The sequence below is a fragment of the Equus przewalskii genome, chromosome 13 (assembly GCF_037783145.1).
Source record: "Equus przewalskii isolate Varuska chromosome 13, EquPr2, whole genome shotgun sequence".
Lineage (NCBI taxonomy): Eukaryota > Metazoa > Chordata > Mammalia > Perissodactyla > Equidae > Equus > Equus przewalskii.
The window spans coordinates 34711303-34734949 of record NC_091843.1 but is presented as its reverse complement, the minus strand read 5'-3'; the positions used below and the strand labels follow the sequence as shown (position 1 = coordinate 34734949).

Below are 23647 nucleotides of genomic sequence, written 5' to 3'. Positions count from 1 at the left end.
CCCCCTCCAAGCACAGGTATTGAGGTTCTAGAACACTACTCTAGCCTCTTTCCTGATCCAATCCCATCCTTTAGGATTCGAGTTCAATCATGTCCTGGAAAAGTCTTTCCTGACCCCCACATCTAGGCTGGAGACCCTTCCTGTGCATTCCTCAATTGCCCAATGGTTCCCACCAGCATAGCAGTTTTCATATTGTATTAAAATACTCTGTTTACTTTCCTCTGTCCTCCCCTATCCTGTAAGCTTCCTGAGAGCTGGGACTGTGATCATCGGATCCACCATTTCTATCTCCAGCATGGGTTAGGCAAAGTGTCAGGCACATGATAGTCACCTAGTTAAGTGTCTGATAATTCAATAATTTACATAGAGGTTTTGAAGTTAAATATGAAGCCATCAAGCACAGAAATTCAAAATATATAACCTTAGAAAATAATGTAGCTAATGCTTTTAAATTGACCTTACTCTCTGTGAATATAAAATAGATTAAATATGTTTGGAGCAAGGATAAATGGCAGCCTTGATTAATGCCTTGAGCATTCAATAATACTTTCCTAGCAACTATTATCAGTCACATTCGTGTGTACCATTCTTATTAATTCTGAGAAAAAGGCTCTGGACTTGAAGGTTACTTCTGAGGTATCTTAGAACTGTAAGATTCTTCAAAGCAAACTTGAAAGTCGCAAGGCTAACAAACAAGAAACAACTTGGTTTAACCTGAGTGGGTGCAGAAATTGCTTAGGCCTCTGAGCGTCGCTGTTGACCACCTAAGAAGTAAAAGCCTGCGAGACATACTGTCAACGTTACGGCTCCCACAACACAAAGGACGGGGCATTTGGCCCGCAAGCTTCAGGGCGGCAAAGAAATTCAGTCCAGCAGCCCACTAGTTCTCTCCACAGTGACCTGGGTCCTGTGAATGCTGATCGCCTCAGACCCTGAGGAATAAAGATTGGGAATCCTGCACTGGATGCTGGAAAGTGCCTCGGGAGAAAAGACTGCAGGAGAAGAAATGGCGGCTCTGCAAAAGTTGCCACACCGCGGAAAACTGGTCCTGCTGTTCATTCTTTTGGCGGCTCTGTGGGAGGCCGGAGCTGGACAAATGCGCTATTCTGTGCCAGAAGAGATGGAAAAAGGCTCCTTCGTGGGCAACATCGCCAAGGATTTGGGTTTGGAGCCCGTAGCGCTGGCAGGGCGTGGGGTCCGCATCGTCTCCAGAGGTAGGACGCAACTCTTTGCTCTGAACTCTCGAAGTGGGAGCTTGATCACCGCGGGCAGAGTAGACCGGGAGGAGCTCTGCGCTCAGAGCATGCGGTGCCTGGTGAATTTTAACATACTCCTGGAAGATAAATTGAATATTTATTCAGTAGAGGTAGAAATAAGAGATATTAATGATAATGCCCCTCGCTTTGGAGTAGAGGAACTGGAGCTAAAAATCAGTGAAATGACTACGCCAGGGTTCCGGATTCCTCTTAAGAGTGCGCATGATGCAGACATAGGAGAAAACACCCTCCAGAAGTACGAACTCAACCCAAATGACCACTTCTCCCTGGATGTGCGAAGCGGAGTGGATGGTAACAAGTACCCGGAGCTGGTGCTGGAGCGCGCCCTGGACCGCGAGGAAGAGGCAGTTCACCACCTCGTTCTCCTGGCTTTCGATGGGGGCGACCCGATCCGATCTGGCACCTCCCGCATCCGCGTGGTGGTCCAGGATGTAAACGACAACGCGCCTGTTTTTACACAGTCCGAGTACCGTGTAAGTGTTCTGGAAAATATCCCCCTAGGCACGCGGATACTCACAGTGACCGCCACTGACGCAGATGAGGGATACAACGCTCAAGTGGCATATTTTCAAGAGAAAACCCCTGGAGAATCCTCAGAGGTATTTGAGCTTAAGTCGACATCTGGAGACATAACAATCATAAAAAGTCTAGATTATGAGGAAGCCAAATTCCATGAAATTGATATTGAAGCTCAGGATGGTCCGGGCCTTCTGACCAGAACGAAGGTTATTGTCACAGTTCTAGATGTGAATGACAATGCCCCAGAATTTTACATGACCTCTGCTACTAGCTCAGTTCCTGAAGATTCTCCTCCAGGAACCGTAATTGCACTTTTCAATGTACATGACAGAGACTCTGGACAGAATGCATTTATCACATGTTCACTCTCGGAGAATCTTCCTTTCAAGTTAGAAAGGTCAGTGGACAATTACCACCGACTGGTTACAACCAGCGCCCTTGATAGGGAACAGTTTTCCTCTTACAACATCACTGTGACCGCTAAAGATGGAGGGAACCCGTCTCTGTCCACGGATGCTCACGTTTTGGTGCAGGTGGCAGACATCAATGACAACCCACCCACCTTCCCCCACATGTCCTATTCGGCCTACATTCCCGAAAACAACCCCAGAGGGACCTCCATCATTTCCATGAAGGCCCATGACCCCGACAGTGATGACAGTGCCCATGTAACTTATTCCTTGACTCAGGACACCCTTCAGGGGGCACCTCTATCCTCTTACATCTCCATTAACTCCGACACTGGTGTCCTCTATGCGCTGCACTCCTTTGACTACGAGCAGTTCCGTCACCTGCAGCTGTGGGTTACAGCTCGGGACAGTGGGAAGCCACCGCTCAGCAGCAACGTGTCGCTGAGCCTGTTTGTACTGGACCAGAACGATAACACACCCGAGATCCTGTACCCCACCCTCCCCACCGACGGTTCCACTGGCGTGGAGCTGGCACCCCGCTCCGCAGAGCCAGGCTACCTAGTGACCAAGGTGGTGGCAGTGGACCAAGACTCAGGCCAGAACGCCTGGCTGTCCTACCGCCTGCTCAAGGCCAGTGAGCCAGGGCTCTTCACGGTGGGGCTGCACACGGGTGAGCTGCGCACGGCACGGGCCCTTCTGGACAGAGATGCACTCAAGCAGAGCCTGGTGGTGTCCGTCCAGGACCATGGCCAGCCCCCTCTCTCAGCCACTGTGACTCTCACCGTGGCCGTGGCTGACAGCATCCCAGACGTCTTGGCTGACCTGGGCAGCCTCAATCCTTCTGCCAACCCGGGCGATTCAGACCTCACACTGTACCTGGTGGTGGCAGTGGCCGCAGTCTCCTGCGTCTTCCTCGCCTTTGTCATCGTGCTGCTGGCGCTCAGACTGCGGCGCTGGCACATGTCGCGCCTGCTCCAGGCTTCAGGAGGCCGGTTGGCGGGTGTGCCTACCTCTCACTTCGTGGGCGTGGACGGGGTGCGCGCTTTCCTGCAGACCTATTCCCACGAGGTCTCCCTCACCGCGGACTCGCGGAAGAGTCACCTGATCTTCCCCCAGCCCAACTACGCCGACACGCTTCTCAGCCAGGAGAGCTGCGAGAAAAAGGATTTTCTATCAGCACCTCAGTCTTTACTTGAAGATAAAGGAGAAGAAACATTTTCTCAGGTAAACTCTCTTCACAATATATTTATCAGCTATTGCTAAAATAAGTAAAATTACCTCTTAGCTGCCTCCACTGTTTACCATCTCTCTTCTATTTCACATATTTCCTTGTGAATATATTAAATTTTTAGGAAGTGAGTCATGGTGACTTATTTTTCGGTACTTCTAAGTGTTCACACTCTGTAAGGGAGAAGAGGAGCTAGAATCCTTGTGTCATGAGTCTAAATCAGGAGTTACTAGGTGAAGATGATGTTGAGGTTATCAAAAGAGCACTGCATTAGGACCTGAGGTATCTGGTTTCTCATGCCTGCTTTCCCATCCCTGGGCGAATCATCTCATCTGCGTGGGTCAACAATCCCTTCTTCAAAATATGAAGGTTGAATTTTATGTTTATTCAAGTGCTTTAAAATTTAAAGGTATTATGTTTTATATTTGAGTTGTTTATGAATATTGAAACACTTTAGGTGCTTGATTCCTTCTCACTCAATCTTAGTATTTTCTCTTCAGTTTGGCAGTGACGTTCTTTTTACTTGATTTGCATGACCTTCCCTATTCAAAAGATGGAAATTTAGAAATATATATGCCTTACCATGTTTTTGGAAGGTATGTCACAGTGTCTCTGCTTAGTTAAAAATCTCATTTGCCTCTAAAGTAGCTGTGTTCCTTGAAGAAATGATTGAGTTATAATTTGCTCTATAATAAATGGGCAGTATTATAATAAACACATTTCTCTTTGATGTTTTGTTTTTCTCATATCTGGAAACAATATTGTCTTTTTATCCTTAAAACAATATATATCCTCAAGGGCTTCAGAGACCATATCAAATAATTGCCCCTAAAGATCCTCCTTATGCATCTCTCTTCTCAAAGTTTTTTCTCAGCAGCTGTTAAAAACATTTCCAACACCTCACCCAACCTCAGTGCCCCCCACAACCGGTTTTCCTTCCCCATTCCTCTTCCCATGTTGGCTTTTGGTATATTAGTTATATATTTAATAACAGAGAACAAAGAATACGCTAATGTTCTGTGCAACTGGGATCATTTTTTAATTTTGATTTGGAAGTAATCGTGTACTTAGTGAATCTTGTATTTAATGGTATCATCTTTCAAGCTGCTGTGATTCTTTATTATATTCAAGGGCATCTGAGGGGAAATTTACCTGAGACAATGTGTTCCATTGTGTTTATTACTAACACATAATTCGCTGTGAGATAAATTGGAACTCACTGTAGAATAATACTTTATAACATCTTTACAAGTAAGTAAACAAAAGTATGAACTGAGGAAAATTAAACACAGAGTTCCTTTTAGTGTGCACAGTAACTCTTCACAAGAATAAATGCCTTATGCATAGGTATACAATGCAGCATGATTGAAATGACAAATATATTTCTCTTTCTGTGCTTAAAGAAGAAAACAAATACAGGAAAAGGGTTTCTGGAACCTAAAAGTTTATCTCTACTAGTTTCACTTTTGGTCTTTAAAAAACATCCTCACGCTCTAGGGGCTGGCCCCATGGCTGAGCGGTTAGGTTCGCGCGCTCCGCTGCAGGCGGCCCAGTGTTTCGTTGGTTCGAATCCTGGGCGCGGACATGGCACTGCTCATCGGACCACGCTGAGGCAGCATCCCACATGCCACAACTAGAAGGACCCACAACAAAGAATATACAACTATGTACCGGGGGGCTTTGGGGAGAAAAAATAAAATCTTTAAAAACAAAAAAACATCCTCACGCTCTAGATTTAAGCAAAGTGAACTACTTGTAGTACCCTGAAGTTCCGTGATTTTCTCTCACATCTAGGCATTGCCATGCTGTTCTGTCTCACATCCAGGCTTTTTCCCTGATCCACTCCTGTCGTGTTTCCTGGGAAAGCCTTTGCTAACCTCTGAGGCCAGGTTGGAGGCCCTCCCGTTGCTCTTGGCTTCTCTCATTATCATAGTTATCTCAGTGCACTGTAACTCCTTGTTTGCTTTTATATCTTCATCAGCTCAGTGAAGGAAGTGGCTATGTCTGTATTGTACACTTAAATCCCCAGATATTGTCTTAATACCCAATTATATCTTTGTTTAATGAATGAGTTAAATAACAAATATTGAAATTAAGATGTCAGGTTATCAAGAGCAAACTTCAAGAGGTATAACCTGTAAATATGACTGATATTTCTGTGTGGTTCTTAAACTTTTGTCTGAACGTTTCAAAACAGCAACTCCAGTGTGTTTAAAGCAATATCGGTGGCATTAAGGTTAGTGCATGGCTTCCCGAGGAAGGTAACTTGACGTCATAACTTTAACATACAGCAATTCAATTATGTGAACTAAACACCAGTCCCATTACCTCTGATAAAAAGGATTTCAGGTGTTTGTAAACTTTTAAAATGGTAATTTGGGTTTGTCTGAGAGGGTGCAGTAAACGGTTAGGCCTCTGGGCGTCGCTGTTGACCACTCAAGGAGGAAAACGCAGCAGGAGAGCTAGTCGATTTCGTTGTTCCCAAAAAGCGAAGAACCAGCAAATCAGACTCAGAAGATCCGGGGCTGCTACAAAGCTCAGCCTCTCAGTCAACCTGCTCTGTGACCTATAAATTAGGCCCATGAAATGTTAGTTCCTTGAGAAAAGAAGATTGGAGTCCGTCGTGGTAAATTGGAACCGAATGCAGAGAAAATAATTCACCAAAAAGGATATGACCAATTACCTGAGATTCAGAACCGGCGGTGGACTGGCCCTGCTGTGCGCGCTTCTGGGGACGTTGTGCAAGACCGGGTCTGGGCAGATCCGCTACTCGGTCCCGGAGGAGCTGGACAAAGGCTCCTTCGTAGGCAACATCGCCAAGGACCTGGGGCTGGAGCCCTGGGAGCTGGCGGAGCGCGGAGTCCGCATCGTCTCCAGAGGTAGGACGCAACTCTTTGCTCTGAACCAGAGAAGCGGCAGCTTGATCACCGCCGGCAGGGTAGACCGAGAGGAGCTCTGCGCTCAGAGCACACAGTGTCTAGTAAAATTTAACATCCTGGTTGAAGACAAATTGAAAATTTTTGATGTAGAAATAGAAATTAAAGATATTAATGATAATGCCCCTGATTTTGTAACAGAGGAATTGGAAATAAAAATTGGTGAATTAACAGCTCCTGGAACTCGGTTTCCACTTAAGACTGCATTTGACCCAGATGTGGGCGTCAACTCTCTGCAGAACTACGAGCTCAGCACCAATGACTACTTCTCCCTGGCTGTGAATAGCCTCTCTGATGGTGCCAAGTACCCAGAGCTGGTGCTGGAGCGTGCTTTGGACCGTGAGGAAAAGAAAGTTCACCAGCTTATCCTCATTGCTTCTGATGGTGGCGACCCTGCCCACTCTGGCAGCTTGTGCATCCAAGTGGTAGTTCTGGATGCAAATGACAACCCACCAGTATTTACTCAGCCCGAGTATCGAGTAAGCGTTCAAGAGAACTTGCCGGTGGGCACCTGGCTGCTCACGGTGAATGCCACTGACCCTGATGAGGGATTCAATTCTCAAGTGTCCTATATACTAGATAAAATGCCTGGGAAAATTGCTCAGATTTTTCATCTCAACTCAGTCACTGGAGATATATCAATATTAAAAAGTCTAGATTATGAGGATGCTATGTTCTATGAAATTAAAATTGAAGCACAAGATGGACCAGGTCTCCTTTCAAGAGCTAAGATTCTAGTCACAGTTCTGGATATGAATGACAACGCCCCAGAAGTTACAATCACTTCTCTCATAAGATCAGTCCCTGAAGAGGCTACTGCTGGAAGAGAAATTGCCCTTATCAATGTGCATGACCGGGATTCTGGGCAAAATGGGCAAGTCACAGTTTTCATTCTTGGAAATATGCCCTTTAATTTAGAAAAATCAATAGACCAATATTACCGCTTAGTGACAGCCAGATCCCTGGACCGTGAAAAAGTGTCTGAGTATAACATCACTCTGAGGGCAACAGATGGAGGAAGTCCACCGCTGTCCACCGACACTCACATCACCCTGTATGTGGCAGATATCAATGACAACCCACCTACTTTCACTCATGACTCCTATTTGGCCTACATTCCTGAAAACAACCCCAGGGGAGCTGTCATCTTCTCTGTTACAGCCCAGGACCCTGACAGCATCGAGAATGCCCACATCACTTATGCACTGATTGAGGACACCATCCAGGGGGCACCTCTCTCCACCTACGTCTCCATCAACTCCGACACTGGCGTCCTGTATGCGCTGTGCTCCTTTGACTTTGAGCAGGTTAGAGACCTGCGGCTACTAGTGACAGCCAGTGATAGCGGGAACCCTCAGCTCAGCAGCAATGTGTCCGTGAGCCTGTTTGTACTGGACCAGAATGATAACATGCCTGAAATCCTGTACCCTGCTCTCCCTACTGATGGTTCCACTGGTGTGGAACTGGCGCCCCGCTCCGCAGAGCCTGGCTACCTGGTGACCAAGGTGGTGGCAGTGGACAGAGACTCAGGCCAGAACGCCTGGCTGTCCTACCACCTGCTCAAGGCCAGTGAGCCAGGGCTCTTCACCGTGGGGCTGCACACGGGCGAAGTGCGCACGGCGCGGGCCCTTCTGGACAGAGACGCACTCAAGCAGAACCTGGTGGTGGCAGTCCAGGACCATGGCCAGCCCCCTCTCTCAGCCACTATCACGCTCACCGTGGCCGTGGCTGACAGCATCCCAGATGTTCTGGCCGACCTGGACAGTTTTAGCCCCTCTGCCAACCCAGAGGATTCAGACCTCACACTGTACCTGGTGGTAGCTGTGGCAGTGGTCTCCTGTGTCTTCCTCGCCTTTGTCATCATACTGTTGGCACTGAGACTTCGGCACTGGCATAGGTCCCGCCTGCTCCAGGCTTCGAGAGGTGTGTTGCCGGGCATGCCGGTCTCTCACTTTGTGGGCATGGACGGGGTGCAGGCTTTCCTGCAGACCTATTCCCACAAGGTCTCCCTCACCTCGGACTCGAGGGAGACTCATCTGATCTTCCCCCAGCCCAACTACGCGGACACGCTCATCAGCCAGGAGAGCTGTGAGAAAAGCGAGCCTCTCCTGGTATCTGAAGATTTACTTGAAACAACAGGAGACCCCAAGCTACTTCAGGTGAGTTTACTTCTTTCTTTGAATATTATAAAGAAAAATTATTCCAGTATGGTTATTATAAAGCTTTAATATACCATATTTATTTGAAAATAAAGCAATACGGCAGTCATTAGTCCTGTTGTTTAAGTATTTGTCCCCCTCTTCTCTGGGCCTATGGTAGAGCTGCACTTCCTGGCCTAGTATGGCTGAGTGGGCTTAGGTAACTAGTTCTGGCCAACGCATTGTAAATGGAAGTAGGTGTGTCTCTTCCTGGAGGAAACTCTAGTTGCCATTGTGAGAATGTCCAGATCTCTAAGTTACTCTTTGGAATCATGACTGCTTTTTATACCTGAGTCCTTGAATAACTATGATGAGAGAAGAGCCCTGTGGTTGACTCAACACTGATCTGTATACCTGTGATAAATAGACCTTTTTCATTTTAAATCCCCGTGATTTGAAGTTTGTTTCTCCAGCCTACCTAGTCTATCCTGACTGATACAAATAAAAAATACATATAAATACTAGGTATATTAGGCTCCCGTAAAATGATGCTTAACTCCTTCCAAGCCAGGCTACGCTCTTTTCATGTCAATGACATAAAAATTGTAGGGTAAAAAATAGAGAGATTGGTCAAATTTACCTGGCCTGTAGTCCCTATTATGGATACCTAAAGTGTGTGTGTGTGTGTCTGTGTATGTGTGTTCATATTGATTTCAGGCTTTTGACTGAAGGTAAGTAGTTCAATTGCCTAAACTGTTATGAGCCTTGGAGTGCCATTTCTTGTGTTTTGAGAAGGATAAAAAATAAATGTAAGGAGATATGTCTCAGCCTCTGTGGGAGATTTCTAGATCATCCATTCCAACAATGGAATAGGAGTCCTACAACTTTCTTGGGCTAGAAATTGTTGGGCCATTTTGAAATTTATGAAATTGTTTTCACCCATGAAAACACATCAGAGAGTCATCCAAAATTAAACCAAATGTTTTTCATTATATCTTAAGCAAAGGAACAGATCTCTCCCTCAATATCTTAGGAAAGGGTACTTTCAAAAGTGTGAGACAACAGAGCCTGAACAAAATAACTGAAAGCAGAAAGGGTGTAGTCTCACTCAAAAATGCAAATACATCACAGAAAAAAAGAGCACATAAACTTTGGAATATCATTGTTAGGAAAAATATTTATAATATTAGTATCACTTTCCTTGTAAGGAGAAAAAAATACTAATTGACTAGTGCCAGGGGAATTTTAGATTCTCAAAGAGAATTTTCTAAGAATCCCATATAAAACAGCCCACATATATGTTGTGAAAATGCACAGAGAGCACAAATGTACTACAATTTACATCTACTTGTATAGATAATGAAAGGTCTCAGACATCCCATTTTCACAAAAAGTATTTTCTTTAAGGATGAACGAGAGTTCATTACAATAGAAAGGGAGGAAGGTTTATAATAAAAGGAACAGAAACTTTAAAGGCATGAAGTAGAGAAAAAAAGAGAAAGGATGTCTTAGGAAGACAGATAATAGTCTGTTTTGACTGGAGTGTAAGATGAGTATGGGTTGCCACTGTAAAATAGTAGAATAAATTGTTGAGTTGGCATCTAATTGGGTAATGCATTTGACATAAAGGTGTTTGTTTCAGTTATGAAGACCAGTTCAAGGATTACAGAGTAAGTTCCAAAATGTGGTGTCTAAGAACTCTCAGTGCCTCTCCAAGATTTACCAGTGATCAAGTCAAATTCATTTTACTTATTAGTGGTATAAATTGACTGGAGCTGAGAACTGGCATTATGGAGTAGTGTATATATATTCATATAGTAAAGAAGTGCTCATTTCACAAAATAAATATGGTGTAGACTTGGTTCAGCTTTATAAAGGCATATAGTGTGCTCAAATACTAAACTGATCCCTTTAACAAAATATCAGGGTCTGCTGTACTTAATGGGGTTATCTATGTTTTAATAAGATGAGCAATACATTAAAATAAGTCTAGGACCTTGACTCTTTTTTGCAGAGACTATATCTTTGAAAAGTATTACTGAATTGATAAAATGGGGAGAGTTGAAATACTAAATAAGGGAAGTTATGGATTTACAGAAATGTAAGGATCATAGTCCACTAAAATGTGGATAAAAAGCCAGTAACCTATTTGGTTACAACCATACTAGTCATGCCAGTGTTTATAAATACAGTGATATCGTTGAAGATATTTTTGACCCCAAAATGGAAAAAATGGCTGTATGCCTTGTGAAAAAATTTTAATGAAACAAGAAGAATGTAAAATTAGGACAACGCTGATGAGATGATGAAAAACTAGAAAACATCAAATTTAAAGGGAAAATTTGAATACTTGGTTCTTTTCAACCAATAAAAAGACAAGGTACATAGACTCAAGAGCTTACATTTTGAAGATAAACAGCTGGGCAATATGCAGTTTTCCCAGACAACCTCCGGGCGCCGCTGTTGACCAAAGGGAAGAAAAGCACTCTCGGTTCTGCAGGAGCCTGGAGCAGGGTGCTCGCCTGCTTTGTCCTGCGCACCTCCGAACGCCAGCACCGCTCCTGTGCACCCTCAGGTGCCGAACAAACAAGTCTTACCTCCAAATCACAAAAGTCCAGGGTGCTGTCACCCTGGATTTTTTAAATATCCCAGAGACATCTTGAAAAGAAATTTCTCAGAGGGCTCAAGAAATGCAAAGGAGCTCCAGAAAAGCTGAAACGATGAAAAATCAGGTACTGTTTCTCTTCCTGTTGTCTTTGTTGGGCAGAGCCATCTCCCAGCAGATCCAGTACGCGGTTCCCGAGGAGCTGGCCAAGGGCTCGCGGGTGGGGAACCTCGCCAAGGATCTGAGGCTCAGTGTTCAGGAATTGCCAGCTCGAAAATTGCGGATTAGTGCAGAGGATTTTTTCAGCGTGAGTGCGGAGAGTGGGGATTTGTTAGTGAGCGGTAGAATAGATCGAGAGAAGATTTGCGGGAGGAAATCTGAGTGTGCGCTTGAATTTGAAATGGTCGCTGAAAACCCAATGAATGTTTTCCACCTGATTGTTGCAATCCAAGATATTAACGACAATGCACCACATTTCATTGCAAAAGCCATTGACTTGGAAATCTGTGAGTCAGCCTTACCAGGGGTAAAATTCCCCCTGGATTCTGCGCAAGATGCGGACGTAGAAAGTAACTCACTGAAGATATACACTATCAACCCCAATGAACACTTCTCTCTGTCAACGAAGGAAAGTCCTGATGGAACTAAATACCCCGAATTACTGCTGGAAAAACCTCTGGACAGAGAACAGCAGAGCTCCCACCGCTTAATCCTGACTGCCATGGACGGCGGGGACCCTCCTCTAAGTGGCACCACGCAGATCCGGATCCAGGTCACTGATGCCAATGATAATGCTCCGTTGTTCAGCCAGGAGTCTTACAGAGTTAGCCTCCAAGAAAACGTGCCTCCGGGAACCTCCGTGCTGCGGGTGATGGCTACTGACCAGGACGAGGGCGTTAATGCAGAGGTCACCTATGCCTTCCTCAATGCCCCAACAAGTACCAGCCTCCTGTTCAATCTCAATCCAAATACTGGCGACATCACAACCAATGGTACATTGGACTTTGAAGAGACAAGCAGATATATATTGGGTGTAGAAGCCAAGGATGGAGGAGTGCACACGGCGCACTGTAATGTTCAGATTGATATTGTTGATCAGAATGACAATGCCCCGGAGGTGACGTTCATGTCCTATTCTAACCATATTCCCGAGGACTCAGACCTTGGAAGTGTAATAGCCCTCATTAAAGTGCAAGACCAGGATTCTGGGCAAAATGGTCTGGTGATGTGCTATATTCAGGAAGAAGTTCCCTTCAAATTAGAATCCACCTCCAAGAATTATTACAAACTGGTGATTGACAGTGCCCTAGACCGGGAGCAGATGGCAGAGTACAATGTCACCATCACAGCCACAGACAAAGGTAAGCCGCCCCTCTCCTCCAGTACAAGCGTCACCCTACACATCGGCGACGTCAACGACAATGCTCCGGTTTTCCACCAGGCCTCCTACGTGGTCTACGTGGCCGAGAACAACCCGCCCGGCGCCTCCATCGCCCAAGTCAGCGCCTCAGATCCCGACCTGGGACCCAACGGCCGCGTCTCCTACTCCATCGTGGCCAGCGACCTGGAGCCGCGGGCGCTGTCGTCCTACGTGTCGGTGAGCGCGCAGAGCGGGGTGGTGTTCGCGCAGCGCGCCTTCGACCACGAGCAGCTGCGCGCCTTCGAGCTGACGCTGCAGGCCCGCGACCAGGGCTCGCCCGCGCTCAGCGCCAACGCGAGCCTGCGCGTGCTGGTGGGCGACCGCAACGACAACGCGCCAAGGGTGCTGTACCCGGCGCTGGGGCCCGACGGCTCGGCGCTCTTCGACACGGTGCCGCGCGCCGCGCAGCCCGGCTACCTGGTCACCAAGGTGGTGGCGGTGGACGCCGACTCGGGACACAACGCCTGGCTGTCCTACCACGTGCTGCAGGCCAGCGAGCCCGGACTCTTCAGCCTGGGGCTGCGCACGGGCGAGGTGCGCACGGCGCGTGCTTTGGGCGACAGGGACGCGGCCCGCCAGCGCCTGCTGGTCGCCGTGCGGGACGGGGGACAGCCGCCCCTCTCGGCCACCGCCACGCTGCTCCTGGTCTTCGCAGACAGCCTACAAGAGGCACTGCCGGACCTCGGCGACCATCCTGCACCCTCTGAGCCCCAGGCTGAGCTGCAGTTTTACCTGGTGGTGGCCTTGGCCTTGATCTCCGTGCTCTTCCTGCTCGCGGTGATTCTGGCCATTGCCCTGCGCCTGCGACGCTCCTCCAGCCCCGCCGCCTGGGGCTGCTTTCAGCCTGGTCTCTGTTCTAAGTCTGGACCAATGGTTCCCACAAACTACAATGAGGGAACACTGCCGTATTCCTACAGTCTCTGTGTTGCCTCGCATTCAGCAAAGACCAAATTTAATTTTCCTAACCTGACCCCGGAAATGGCTCCCCCTCGGGATCTCCTGTGTGAAGATCCTTCTATGGATGTATGTGCCAGCGGTGAAGATCCCCAAATCGCTAATGACTTCTCCTTTTCCTCTCACGTGAGTTTCTGGAAAGCTCCTTAAATTTTATATATTGTATTTTATTCTCAGTTGTGCTTTGTTTTTGGTCGTTGTTCGTTGTTTATAGTTCTAATGATGGTAGTGGGAGAGGAGGTCTATTGGAAGGGTGGAGATTGGTTGCGTGATTGCTCGGTAGTCTTGGCAGTTACCTAATTACCACTTCTCAATCTGTACTGTTGGCATTTCTGTATAGTCAACAAATCTTGCTAAAGAGAGCTTTTTCTTGAACGTCATCACCTTTAGTAATAGGACTGCCTTTTCTCAGCTGATGTGTGATACTATTTTTTTCCAGCTTTGCTCTTTATAAATATATTGACTGTTCTTTCTGCCTAAGTCGAAGTTAATGTTCCTCTTCATCAAATGCATTCTAGTTATCTTATGTATCTTTCTGTTTATCTTATCTGTTTATCTTATTGCTGCAACATGTATTTTTAATATAGCCTTCCGATAATTAGGTCTCAGTACTTCTTTGCCTTATCACATGTAGCAGACTGTCAGATTTTACATTTGAATCACTAGTTAGTTTGGGGTCAATTTTATTCCCACTTCATAATCTCATTCAAGAATAGTTTTCTTGGGGCTGGCCCAGTGGCCAAGTGATGAAGTTTGCATGCTCGACTTCGCCAGCCCAGGGTTTCACCAGTTGGGATCCTGGGCACGGACCTAGCATGGCTTATCAAACCATGCTGAGCAGTGTCCCACGCAGTAGTACTAGAAGGACCTACAGCTAGAATATACAACTATGTACTGGGGGGCCTTTTGGGAGGAGGAGGAGGAGGAAGAGAAGGAGGAGGAGAAGAAAGAAGAAGAAGAAGAAAGATTGACAATAGATGTTAGCTCAGGGCCAATCTTTTAAAAAAATTTTCTTAACTGTTTTTTAATAATTTATTTTTATGCCATTTATACCTTTTTACTATTATAATAAGGAATGTAATGAACATTTTTGTATATAAAGCCTTTTCCATATTTCTTTTTCTTAAGGTTTCTGAGAAATGAGTTAAATTTTCTGAAAACATTTCATTTTACTTCCCAATCCCCAGAAACTTGTGAGTCCTTTGAGGATTGTGAAAAACACCTTTAGGGCTGGACCCATGGCTGAGTGGTTAAGTTGGAGCACTCCCCTTCTGTGGCCCAGGTTTTCACCAGTTCAGATCCTGGGTGCAGACATGGCACCGCTCATCAGCCCACGCTGAGGTGGGGTCCCACATGCCACAACTAGAAGGACCCACAACTAAAATATGCAACTATGTACTGGGGGGATTTGGGAAGAAAAAGCAGAGAAAAAAAAGAAGATTGGCAACAGTTGTTCACTCAGGTGCCAATCTTTAAAAAAAAAAAAAAAAAAAAAAAGCACTAATCTACTCTCCAAAGTCTGAAGATTTAAGAACTCTAAATAGTTAATGGACTTTTGTGTCTAGTTAAAATTTATGAGTAATTTCTAGAAGCTAATTATTATGTGAGGAATAATATAAAGAATTGGCTATGTCCTGCTTTATCTTAAGTTTTCTCAGATTAGTAAATTACTCTATTGGTGAATAAGAAAACTAAGAAACATGTAATGCTATACACACCCAACTACTAAAATATTCCCTCTTACTGATCATTTCTAAAATCAAAGCTAAAGTAAACTTATAAATAATAGTAAAATAATGCCTTCTATATGTGTCCTTATGTGAAAAAAGATCACTGAAATATTGCCTTCTCTTTAGAGTGCCTCAGTTTAACTTTTCTGTCTTCTTATCTTTATTACTTATTTTAAGATTAGAGTGAGTTACCCATTGTTTTAGGCTTTGCAATTGCATTAGTGACTCATTCATTAAACATTGCAAAACGATTAGACTGTATACTCTATGAAAGATGCTGTTCTAAAGTTGGAGGACTCGCTGTGAACATGACAGTCACAGACATAGCTTGTGGCCTAGAATCTTCTATATGCAAAAATAATGAACAAATTCTCTTCCCAAACCTATTAACATTTCGCCAAGCCCATTTGCACAGGATGGGAGGTTAAAACTAGCTCTTGAACAGTAGATATTGCCTTACAAGGGAATTGAAAAGTTGTCCCAGATTCTCAAGGGTCAGCTCATGTAAGGAAGCTTGTTTCTGCACAGGTTGGGACTGGAGCCCAGACCTCCAACTCCCGGGACACTGTCTTCTCACCTACCTATTCTTCCATTTTTCAAGTCCATCCTTGTTCCTGGAAGGGATAAATGTGTCCCTCACACAATACACTACTGGAAATGGGCTTTGAGAATAAATATGCAAAAAGTTAAAAGAGAAAAAATTCTTAGAAAAAATCAGATTTTCTCCGAAAAAAATATATTACTTTATAAGCCTTATTGTACAGAAAGCTTTGGGTCGCTCCTAGATTTTCATTGCAAGTCAAACAACAGGAGTTTGACTTGCATTCTTTTGGGAGAAATAGGACGCGGAAAAGAAATGGTGCACACAAGAGATACTTTATTTACCAAGACTAGATTGCAGTAACAGGTTAGGACTCTGAGTGTCGCTGTTCACCAATCGGGGGGAAAAAAAAGACAACCAGGAATTCAATCCGAACCACAAGATTTCTGCATCATAAAGCACTGGCCCTGGTGCTTTACCAAAGCTTCAAACTGGACCCGCGAGAGCTTCAACATCCAACGGTGAAAGCCTATTATCTTGGACCTGGAAGATCCTGGGGCTCCTCAAGCCCCCACCGAGGGAACACCCCCGGCGCAAGCTATTCCGCAGCGGGGCTGTAATGGCGGCTCCTCCTTACCGCCCCGACTGCAGCTGGCTGGTCCGGATCTGCTTTCTCCTGGGGGCTCTGTGGGAAATGGGGGCCGAACAGATCCGCTACTCGGTGCCTGAGGAGCTGGAGAAAGGCTCTTTCGTGGGCAACATCGCCAAGGACCTGGGGCTGGAGCCCCGGGAGCTGGCGGAGCGCGGAGTCCGCATCGTCTCCAGAGGTAGGACGCAGCTATTCGCTCTGAACTCGCGAAGCGGCAGCTTGGTCACCGCGGGCAGGATAGACCGGGAAGAGCTCTGTGACAGATCTCCAAAATGTGTAGTAAGCCTGGAGATTCTCCTAGAGGACAAAGTGAAGATTTTTGGAGTAGAAGTGGAAATAATCGATGTTAATGATAATGCGCCCAACTTTGGGATAGAGCAAAGGGAAATAAAAGTCGCTGAAAATGAAAATCCTGGGACCAGATTTCCTCTTCCGGAAGCTTTTGATCCGGATGTAGGGGTAAACTCCCTGCAGGGTTACCAGCTCAGCTCGAATGTTCACTTCTCCCTAGACGTGCAAAGCGGAGCCGATGGAATTAAGTCCCCTGAGCTGGTGCTGGAGCGCGCCTTGGACCGCGAGGAAGAGGCGGTTCACCACCTCGTTCTCACCGCCTTCGACGGAGGCGACCGAGTTCACTCTGGCTCTGCTAGAATTCACATAACACTTGTGGATACCAATGACAATGCCCCTGTATTCACTCAGCCCGAGTACCACGTGAGTGTTCGGGAGAACGTGCCAGTCGGTTCCCGGGTACTCACCATAAAAGCCACTGATCCAGATGAAGGAGCCAATGGAGAAGTGACATATTCTTTCCGGAAAGTAAGAGATAAGATATCCCAGCTATTCCAATTGAATTCTCTGACTGGAGACATAACAATACTGGGAGAACTAGATTATGAGGACTCTGGATTCTATGATATAGACGTAGAAGCCCATGACGGACCTGGTCTCCGAGCCAGAAGTAAGGTACTGGTGACAGTTCTGGATGTAAATGACAATGCTCCAGAAGTCACAGTTACATCTCTCACCAGCTCTATTCAAGAAACTTCTTCCCCAGGCGCAGTAATTGCACTTTTCAATGTGCATGACAGTGATTCAGGAGAGAATGGCCTTGTCACATGTTCTATTCCGGGTAATCTGCCATTCACACTTGAAAAGACCTACGGAAATTATCATCAGTTGTTAACACACAGAACTCTAGATAGGGAAGAAGTCTCAGAGTATAACATCACGGTAACTGCCACTGACCACGGAACTCCACCACTGTCTACAGAAACTCACATCTCATTGCAGGTGGCAGACATCAATGACAACCCACCTGCCTTCCCTCATGACTCCTACTCTGCTTACATTCCTGAAAACAACCCCAGAGGTGCCTCCATTTTATCCATGACTGCTCAGGACCCTGACAGCATTGAGAATTCCAGAGTCACTTATTCCCTGGCTGAGGACACACTCCAGGGGGCGCCGCTGTCCACCTTCGTCTCCATCAACTCTGATACCGGGGTCCTGTATGCCCTGCGCTCCTTTGACTATGAGCAAATTAGAGACCTGCAGCTACTGGTGACAGCCAGTGACAGTGGAGACCCTCCACTCAGCAGCAACGTGTCTCTGAGTTTGTTCATTTTGGACCAGAACGACAACACACCCGAAATCCTGTACCCTGGCCTCCCCAACGATGGTTCCACTGGCGTCGAGTTGGCACCACGCTCTGCAGAGCCTGGCTACCTGGTGACCAAGGTGGTGGCAGTGGACAGAGACTCAGGCCAGAATGCCTGGCTGTCCTACCGCCTGCTCAAGGCCAGTGAACCAGGGCTCTTCACGGTGGGGCTGCACACCGGTGAGGTACGCACAGCGCGGGCCCTTCTGGACAGAGATGCACTCAAGCAGAGCCTGGTTGTCTCAGTCCAGGACCACGGCCAGCCCCCTCTCTCGGCCACCGTCACGCTCACCGTGGCCGTGGCTGACAGCATCCCAGACATCCTGACCGATCTGGGCAGCCTCAAGCCCTCAGCTGATCCTGACGACTCGGGCCTCACGCTGTCCCTGGTGGTGGCAGTGGCTGCAGTCTCCTGCGTCTTCCTCGCCTTTGTCATCGTGCTGCTGGCGCTCAGACTGCGGCGCTGGCACATGTCGCGCCTGCTCCAGGCTACTGGAGGCGAGTTGGCTGGCGTGCCAGCCTCGCACTTCGTGGGTGTGGACGACGTGCGCGCTTTCCTGCAGACCTATTCCCATGAGGTCTCCTATACCGCGGACTCGCGGAAGAGTCACCTGATCTTCCCCCAGCCCAACTACGCGGACACGCTCATCAGCCAAGAGAGCTGCGAGAAAAGCGAGCCTCTTCTGATAGCTCAGGATTTACTTGAAACAAAAGGAGACCCCAATCTTCATCAGGTGAGTCAACCTTGCCACACTGAAACGTAGGGAGAAAGCTGTATAAATGTCTTTAATTGTATAAGATAGTAATATATCAAATAAACGCACTTCGTTTTTAGTGTTCTTATTGTGTTAAAGGGGAGGGGCTGATGATCCTTTAATAATGATCAATAACAGTTACTGCACCTGAAAGTTATTTATTATTTATCCTTTGTACTCTTTATTTGGTTTTAGTTTCAGCAGCAATTTCTTAATTTTTATACCTCTAATCACCTTTCTTCTTTAAATGCAATTTTCTTTCAGGTATTACTGAAAAGATAGATTAAAACTGTGAAATAGAAGGGAATTGTATAAATTCGTCTTAAAGCATTCTGTCTTATGAAGCTATTCTTGAATCTGGACTGAGTGTTTTTCAATTTCTTCTTTTTACACCATAACATACTTTGCTTGAAGTTTACTTTTCTTTCATCGAAAGCGTATTTTCCATTATAATTAAACAATAGCAATTTATAAATACTGGGGAAAATCTTCTGTTAGATATAACTTTAACAGGGATAACTTCTCAACTGGACTGGTATGTTTCAAATATTTTGTTGTCACAGTTTGTGAGATGTACCAGTGGTGACTTTGTGTGATTTCTTTGGTGCACTTCTGTGATTGCCAAAAGTATTTCCCATTTTATTTCACTCATATTTAAGTAGTTGGATTAGTAATTTTAATAATTTTTAAAATAACCTACTGTAGCCTTGTTATGAGAACCTTCTCAACTGCTCAGGAAAATAAACTTAAAGTCTTTCTTTTTTCATCATGGGAGCCGCTTATAAAGGTTGGGTAACTTGGATTCTGAACTGATAGGATTTATGCTGCTTAGTAAGCAGGCCTCATCCTTGTTCCTGCAAATTACTCTCAGGTTGCTCTGTCACGATGTGGCTCTGAGGTGATCTGATAAGGGGGAAATATTCTGTGTGCCAGGGATATGCAACACTTTTGTTCCTTGTGCTTTCATTCTGCTCTGTGAGTTAATTCAGAATTCATGAATGTCTAGGGCTATACAAATTAGTGACCTTTAGACACCTGAAAATTGTAGCAAGAGATTGTGGACTATGCCTCAATTCAACTTAAGAAGGAGAGTTTTCGTTTTTAAATGTTTTTGTCATTGTGGGAAACTGTGGTGCAATACACAGAGTAAACAAGAATGTGATCTGACACACTTAGTGGGCACGGAGAGAGCAAAGAGGAAATAACAAATGAATACTGAGAGAAAAATCATATCTGAAGAGAGATTATTTAAAATACTGAAGCATTAAAATATAATTTGAAAATATCAGTTGGCCTGAAACTGTCAAATATATTTGGATGCTGGCATTTGGAATACATTCCAGGATCAGAGTGATACATATTTTAAATGCGTAGGAGAGCAGTAGATAATTTATAAGCTAATATTACATGGAAAATATATTTTTGTTTGAGCACTGGGTTTCTTTTAGAAAGTATTATTTCTGGTTAAATAAGTTATTATATAACCATATGATGGACTACTACATGGCTATGAGAAATAAATGGGAAACCTCTTTATGTACTGATATGAAATGATTTTCTAAATATAATAAGTAAAACAAGCAAGATGCAGAACATGGCATATTGTATACTTCCATCTGTGTCTAAAAAGGGGGAGAACATTTATAAAAACCTGTTGCACCATACAAAACATATCTCCAGAATGATACACAAAAAATGTAACACTCACTTCTCCTGGGAGAAATATGTTGTTGAAAGCAGAGAGGAAGACTCTATAGAATATGCCGTATCTACCTTTTGATTTTGGAACTGAATGAATGTATACCTATTTAAAAACAAATAAATACCCTTTATAAACGCAAAAAAGAAAAGATAAAAAATAGTTCTTTACAAAACATTTACAAGCCGTTGGTGCAGTTTCACGGGAAAACCTCTGGGCGTCGCTGTAGGTCAAAAGAAGAAAGAGATCAGCGACGCATTTGGGAGCCTCTTGGAGTAACTTCCTGCTCAAACCGACCACACAGAGGAGGCCAGTACAGATTCGGATACAGAAAACAAAAGCAAGAAAAGGGACCCTACCCCGGACTTAGCCATACACGGAGAACTTATTCCTCCTCCCGGCCCAGGAACAGAGCATCAGTGGAGGGAGGCAGAGGATGAGGCTGAGCGCAGAGAGGAGCGGCCCGGCGCGGTGGCGGCAGGTATTGTTGCCCTTCCTACTGTCTTTGTTCCGCGGGGTTCTCCCAGACCAAATTCGCTATTCAATTCCTGAGGAACTGGCCAAGAACTCGGTGGTAGGAAACCTCGCTAAGGATCTGGGGCTCAATGTCCGGGACTTGCCAGCCCGGAAGCTGCGGGTTAGCGCGGAGAAGGAATATTTCACTGTAAACCCTGAGAGCGGGGACTTACTTGTGAGTGACAGAATAGACCGAGAGCAGATTTGCGGGAAGAAGCCTCTGTGTATTCTGGATTTCGATACTGTCGCTGAAAACCCACTAAATATTTTCCATATAGCAGTAATAGTGCAGGATATAAATGACAACACCCCGATATTCAAACAGAGGAAGATTGATTTAAAAATTGGAGAATCCACTAAGCCAGGTAAAACGTTTCCATTAGACCCAGCCCTGGATTCGGATGCTGGTCCTAATTCACTACAAAGTTACTACCTTAATGACAATGAGCACTTTGATCTCACAGAGAAACAGACTCCAGATGGATATAAATATCCTGAGTTGATTCTGAAACATTCTCTGGACAGAGAAGAGCAGAATTTCCATCAACTGGTCCTAACAGCTGTGGACGGTGGGGACCCACCCCAAAGCGGCAGCACCGAGATCCAAATCCAAGTCACCGATGCCAACGATAATCCCCCGGTGTTCAGCCAGGACATGTACAGGGTCAGCCTGCAGGAGGGCGTGCCCCCAGGCTTCTCGGTGCTTCGAGTGACAGCCACTGACCAGGATGAGGGCATCAATGCAGAGATCACCTACTCCTTTCATAATGTGGACGAACAAGTGAAACAACTTTTTAACTTAGATAAAAGAACAGGCAAAATCACGACAAAGAATGATTTTGATTTCGAAATTGCTAGTAGTTACACTCTCAGTATAGAAGCAAAAGATCCTGGAGATCTAGCAGCCCACTGCAGTATCCAAGTCGAAATTCTCGATGAGAACGATTGTGCACCTGAAGTGATTGTGACTTCAGTGTTTACTCCGTTACCAGAGGATTCACCACCAGGAACAGTGATCGCCTTGATAAAAACAAGAGACAGAGACTCTGGAGAAAATGGAGAAGTTTACTGCCGCATCTTAGGAAAGGCTGAGTTTTTACTGAAATCTTACTCGAAGAACTATTACAAGCTAGTGACAGAGGGGGCCCTGGACCGGGAGGAGATCCCAGAATACAACGTCACTATAATGGCCACTGACAGAGGTAAGCCGCCCCTCTCCTCTAGTGTAAGCATCACTCTGCACATCGCAGATGTCAACGACAATGCTCCAGTTTTCCACCAGGCCTCCTACGTGGTCCACGTGGCCGAGAACAACCCGCCCGGCGCCTCCATCGCCCAAGTCAGCGCCTCAGATCCCGACCTGGGACCCAACGGCCGCGTCTCCTACTCCATCGTGGCCAGCGACCTAGAGCCGCGGGCGCTGTCGTCCTACGTGTCGGTGAGCGCGCAGAGCGGGGTGGTGTTCGCGCAGCGCGCCTTCGACCACGAGCAGCTGCGCGCCTTCGAGCTGACGCTGCAGGCCCGCGACCAGGGCTCGCCCGCGCTCAGCGCCAACGCGAGCCTGCGCGTGCTGGTGGGCGACCGCAACGACAACGCGCCAAGGGTGCTGTACCCGGCGCTGGGGCCCGACGGCTCGGCGCTCTTCGACACGGTGCCGCGCGCCGCGCAGCCCGGCTACCTGGTCACCAAGGTGGTGGCGGTGGACGCCGACTCGGGACACAACGCCTGGCTGTCCTACCACGTGCTGCAGGCCAGCGAGCCCGGACTCTTCAGCCTGGGGCTGCGCACGGGCGAGGTGCGCACGGCGCGTGCTTTGGGCGACAGGGACGCGGCCCGCCAGCGCCTGCTGGTCGCCGTGCGGGACGGGGGACAGCCGCCCCTCTCGGCCACCGCCACGCTGCTCCTGGTCTTCGCAGACAGCCTACAAGAGGCACTGCCGGACCTCGGCGACCATCCTGCACCCTCTGAGCCCCAGGCTGAGCTGCAGTTTTACCTGGTGGTGGCCTTGGCCTTGATCTCCGTGCTCTTCCTGCTCGCGGTGATTCTGGCCATTGCCCTGCGCCTGCGACGCTCCTCCAGCCCCGACGCCTGGGGCTGCTTTCAGCCTGGTCTCAGTTCCAAGTCTGGACCTGGGGTTCTCTCCAATTACAGTGAGGGAACACTGCCCTACTCCTACAATCTGTGTGTTGCCTCACAGTCAGCTAAGACAGAGTTTAATTTTCTCCATGTGACCCCGGAAATGGCTCCCCCTCGGGATCTCCTCTGCGAAGATGCCCTTGGGGTACCAAGTACAAATCATGGAGATGCTGCGGTCCCACTTGCTTCAGATACTATTTTAAAGGTGAGCTTTAATTTAATTCACTTATTTTCACTTTGGGTTTTAATGTTTCTTAAGAAATCATCTGACTGGGGTAGGAGTCCCCGTTTCTTTTTTATTGTCTTGTGGTTTGAACTAGGAAGTTTTCTGCTGTAATTACCTTAATCTTATCTAACTGAATTTTTTATGTAGATTTCCTATCTGATGTGTGAGATTTATTTGTTCATAATTACAAGCCTTTCTTACATAAGATACTTCTCTTCCTTCCTCATCTTTACATTCCTTCCCTGTGA

General features: G+C 46.4%; 1 protein-coding gene across 8 annotated transcripts in view; it reads left to right on the top strand.

The window, feature by feature from the left end:
* Positions 1-23647, top strand: part of LOC103550704 (protocadherin gamma-C4) — a 172275-nt gene that overhangs the window by 17006 nt on the left and 131622 nt on the right. The window contains exon 1 of one of the 8 annotated variants that reach the window (XM_070570564.1): positions 780-3430. The exons of 4 other annotated variants lie outside the window; for them this stretch is intronic. In XM_070570564.1, the coding sequence (XP_070426665.1) occupies positions 965-3430 (2466 nt within the window). In that variant the 5' untranslated portion in view covers positions 780-964. Of the gene's footprint in view, positions 1-779; positions 3431-5440; positions 8530-15762; positions 18802-20766; positions 23379-23647 lie in introns of those variants that run through there. 3 more of the 8 variants (XM_070570576.1, XM_070570574.1, XM_070570577.1) reach the window with 3 other exon arrangements.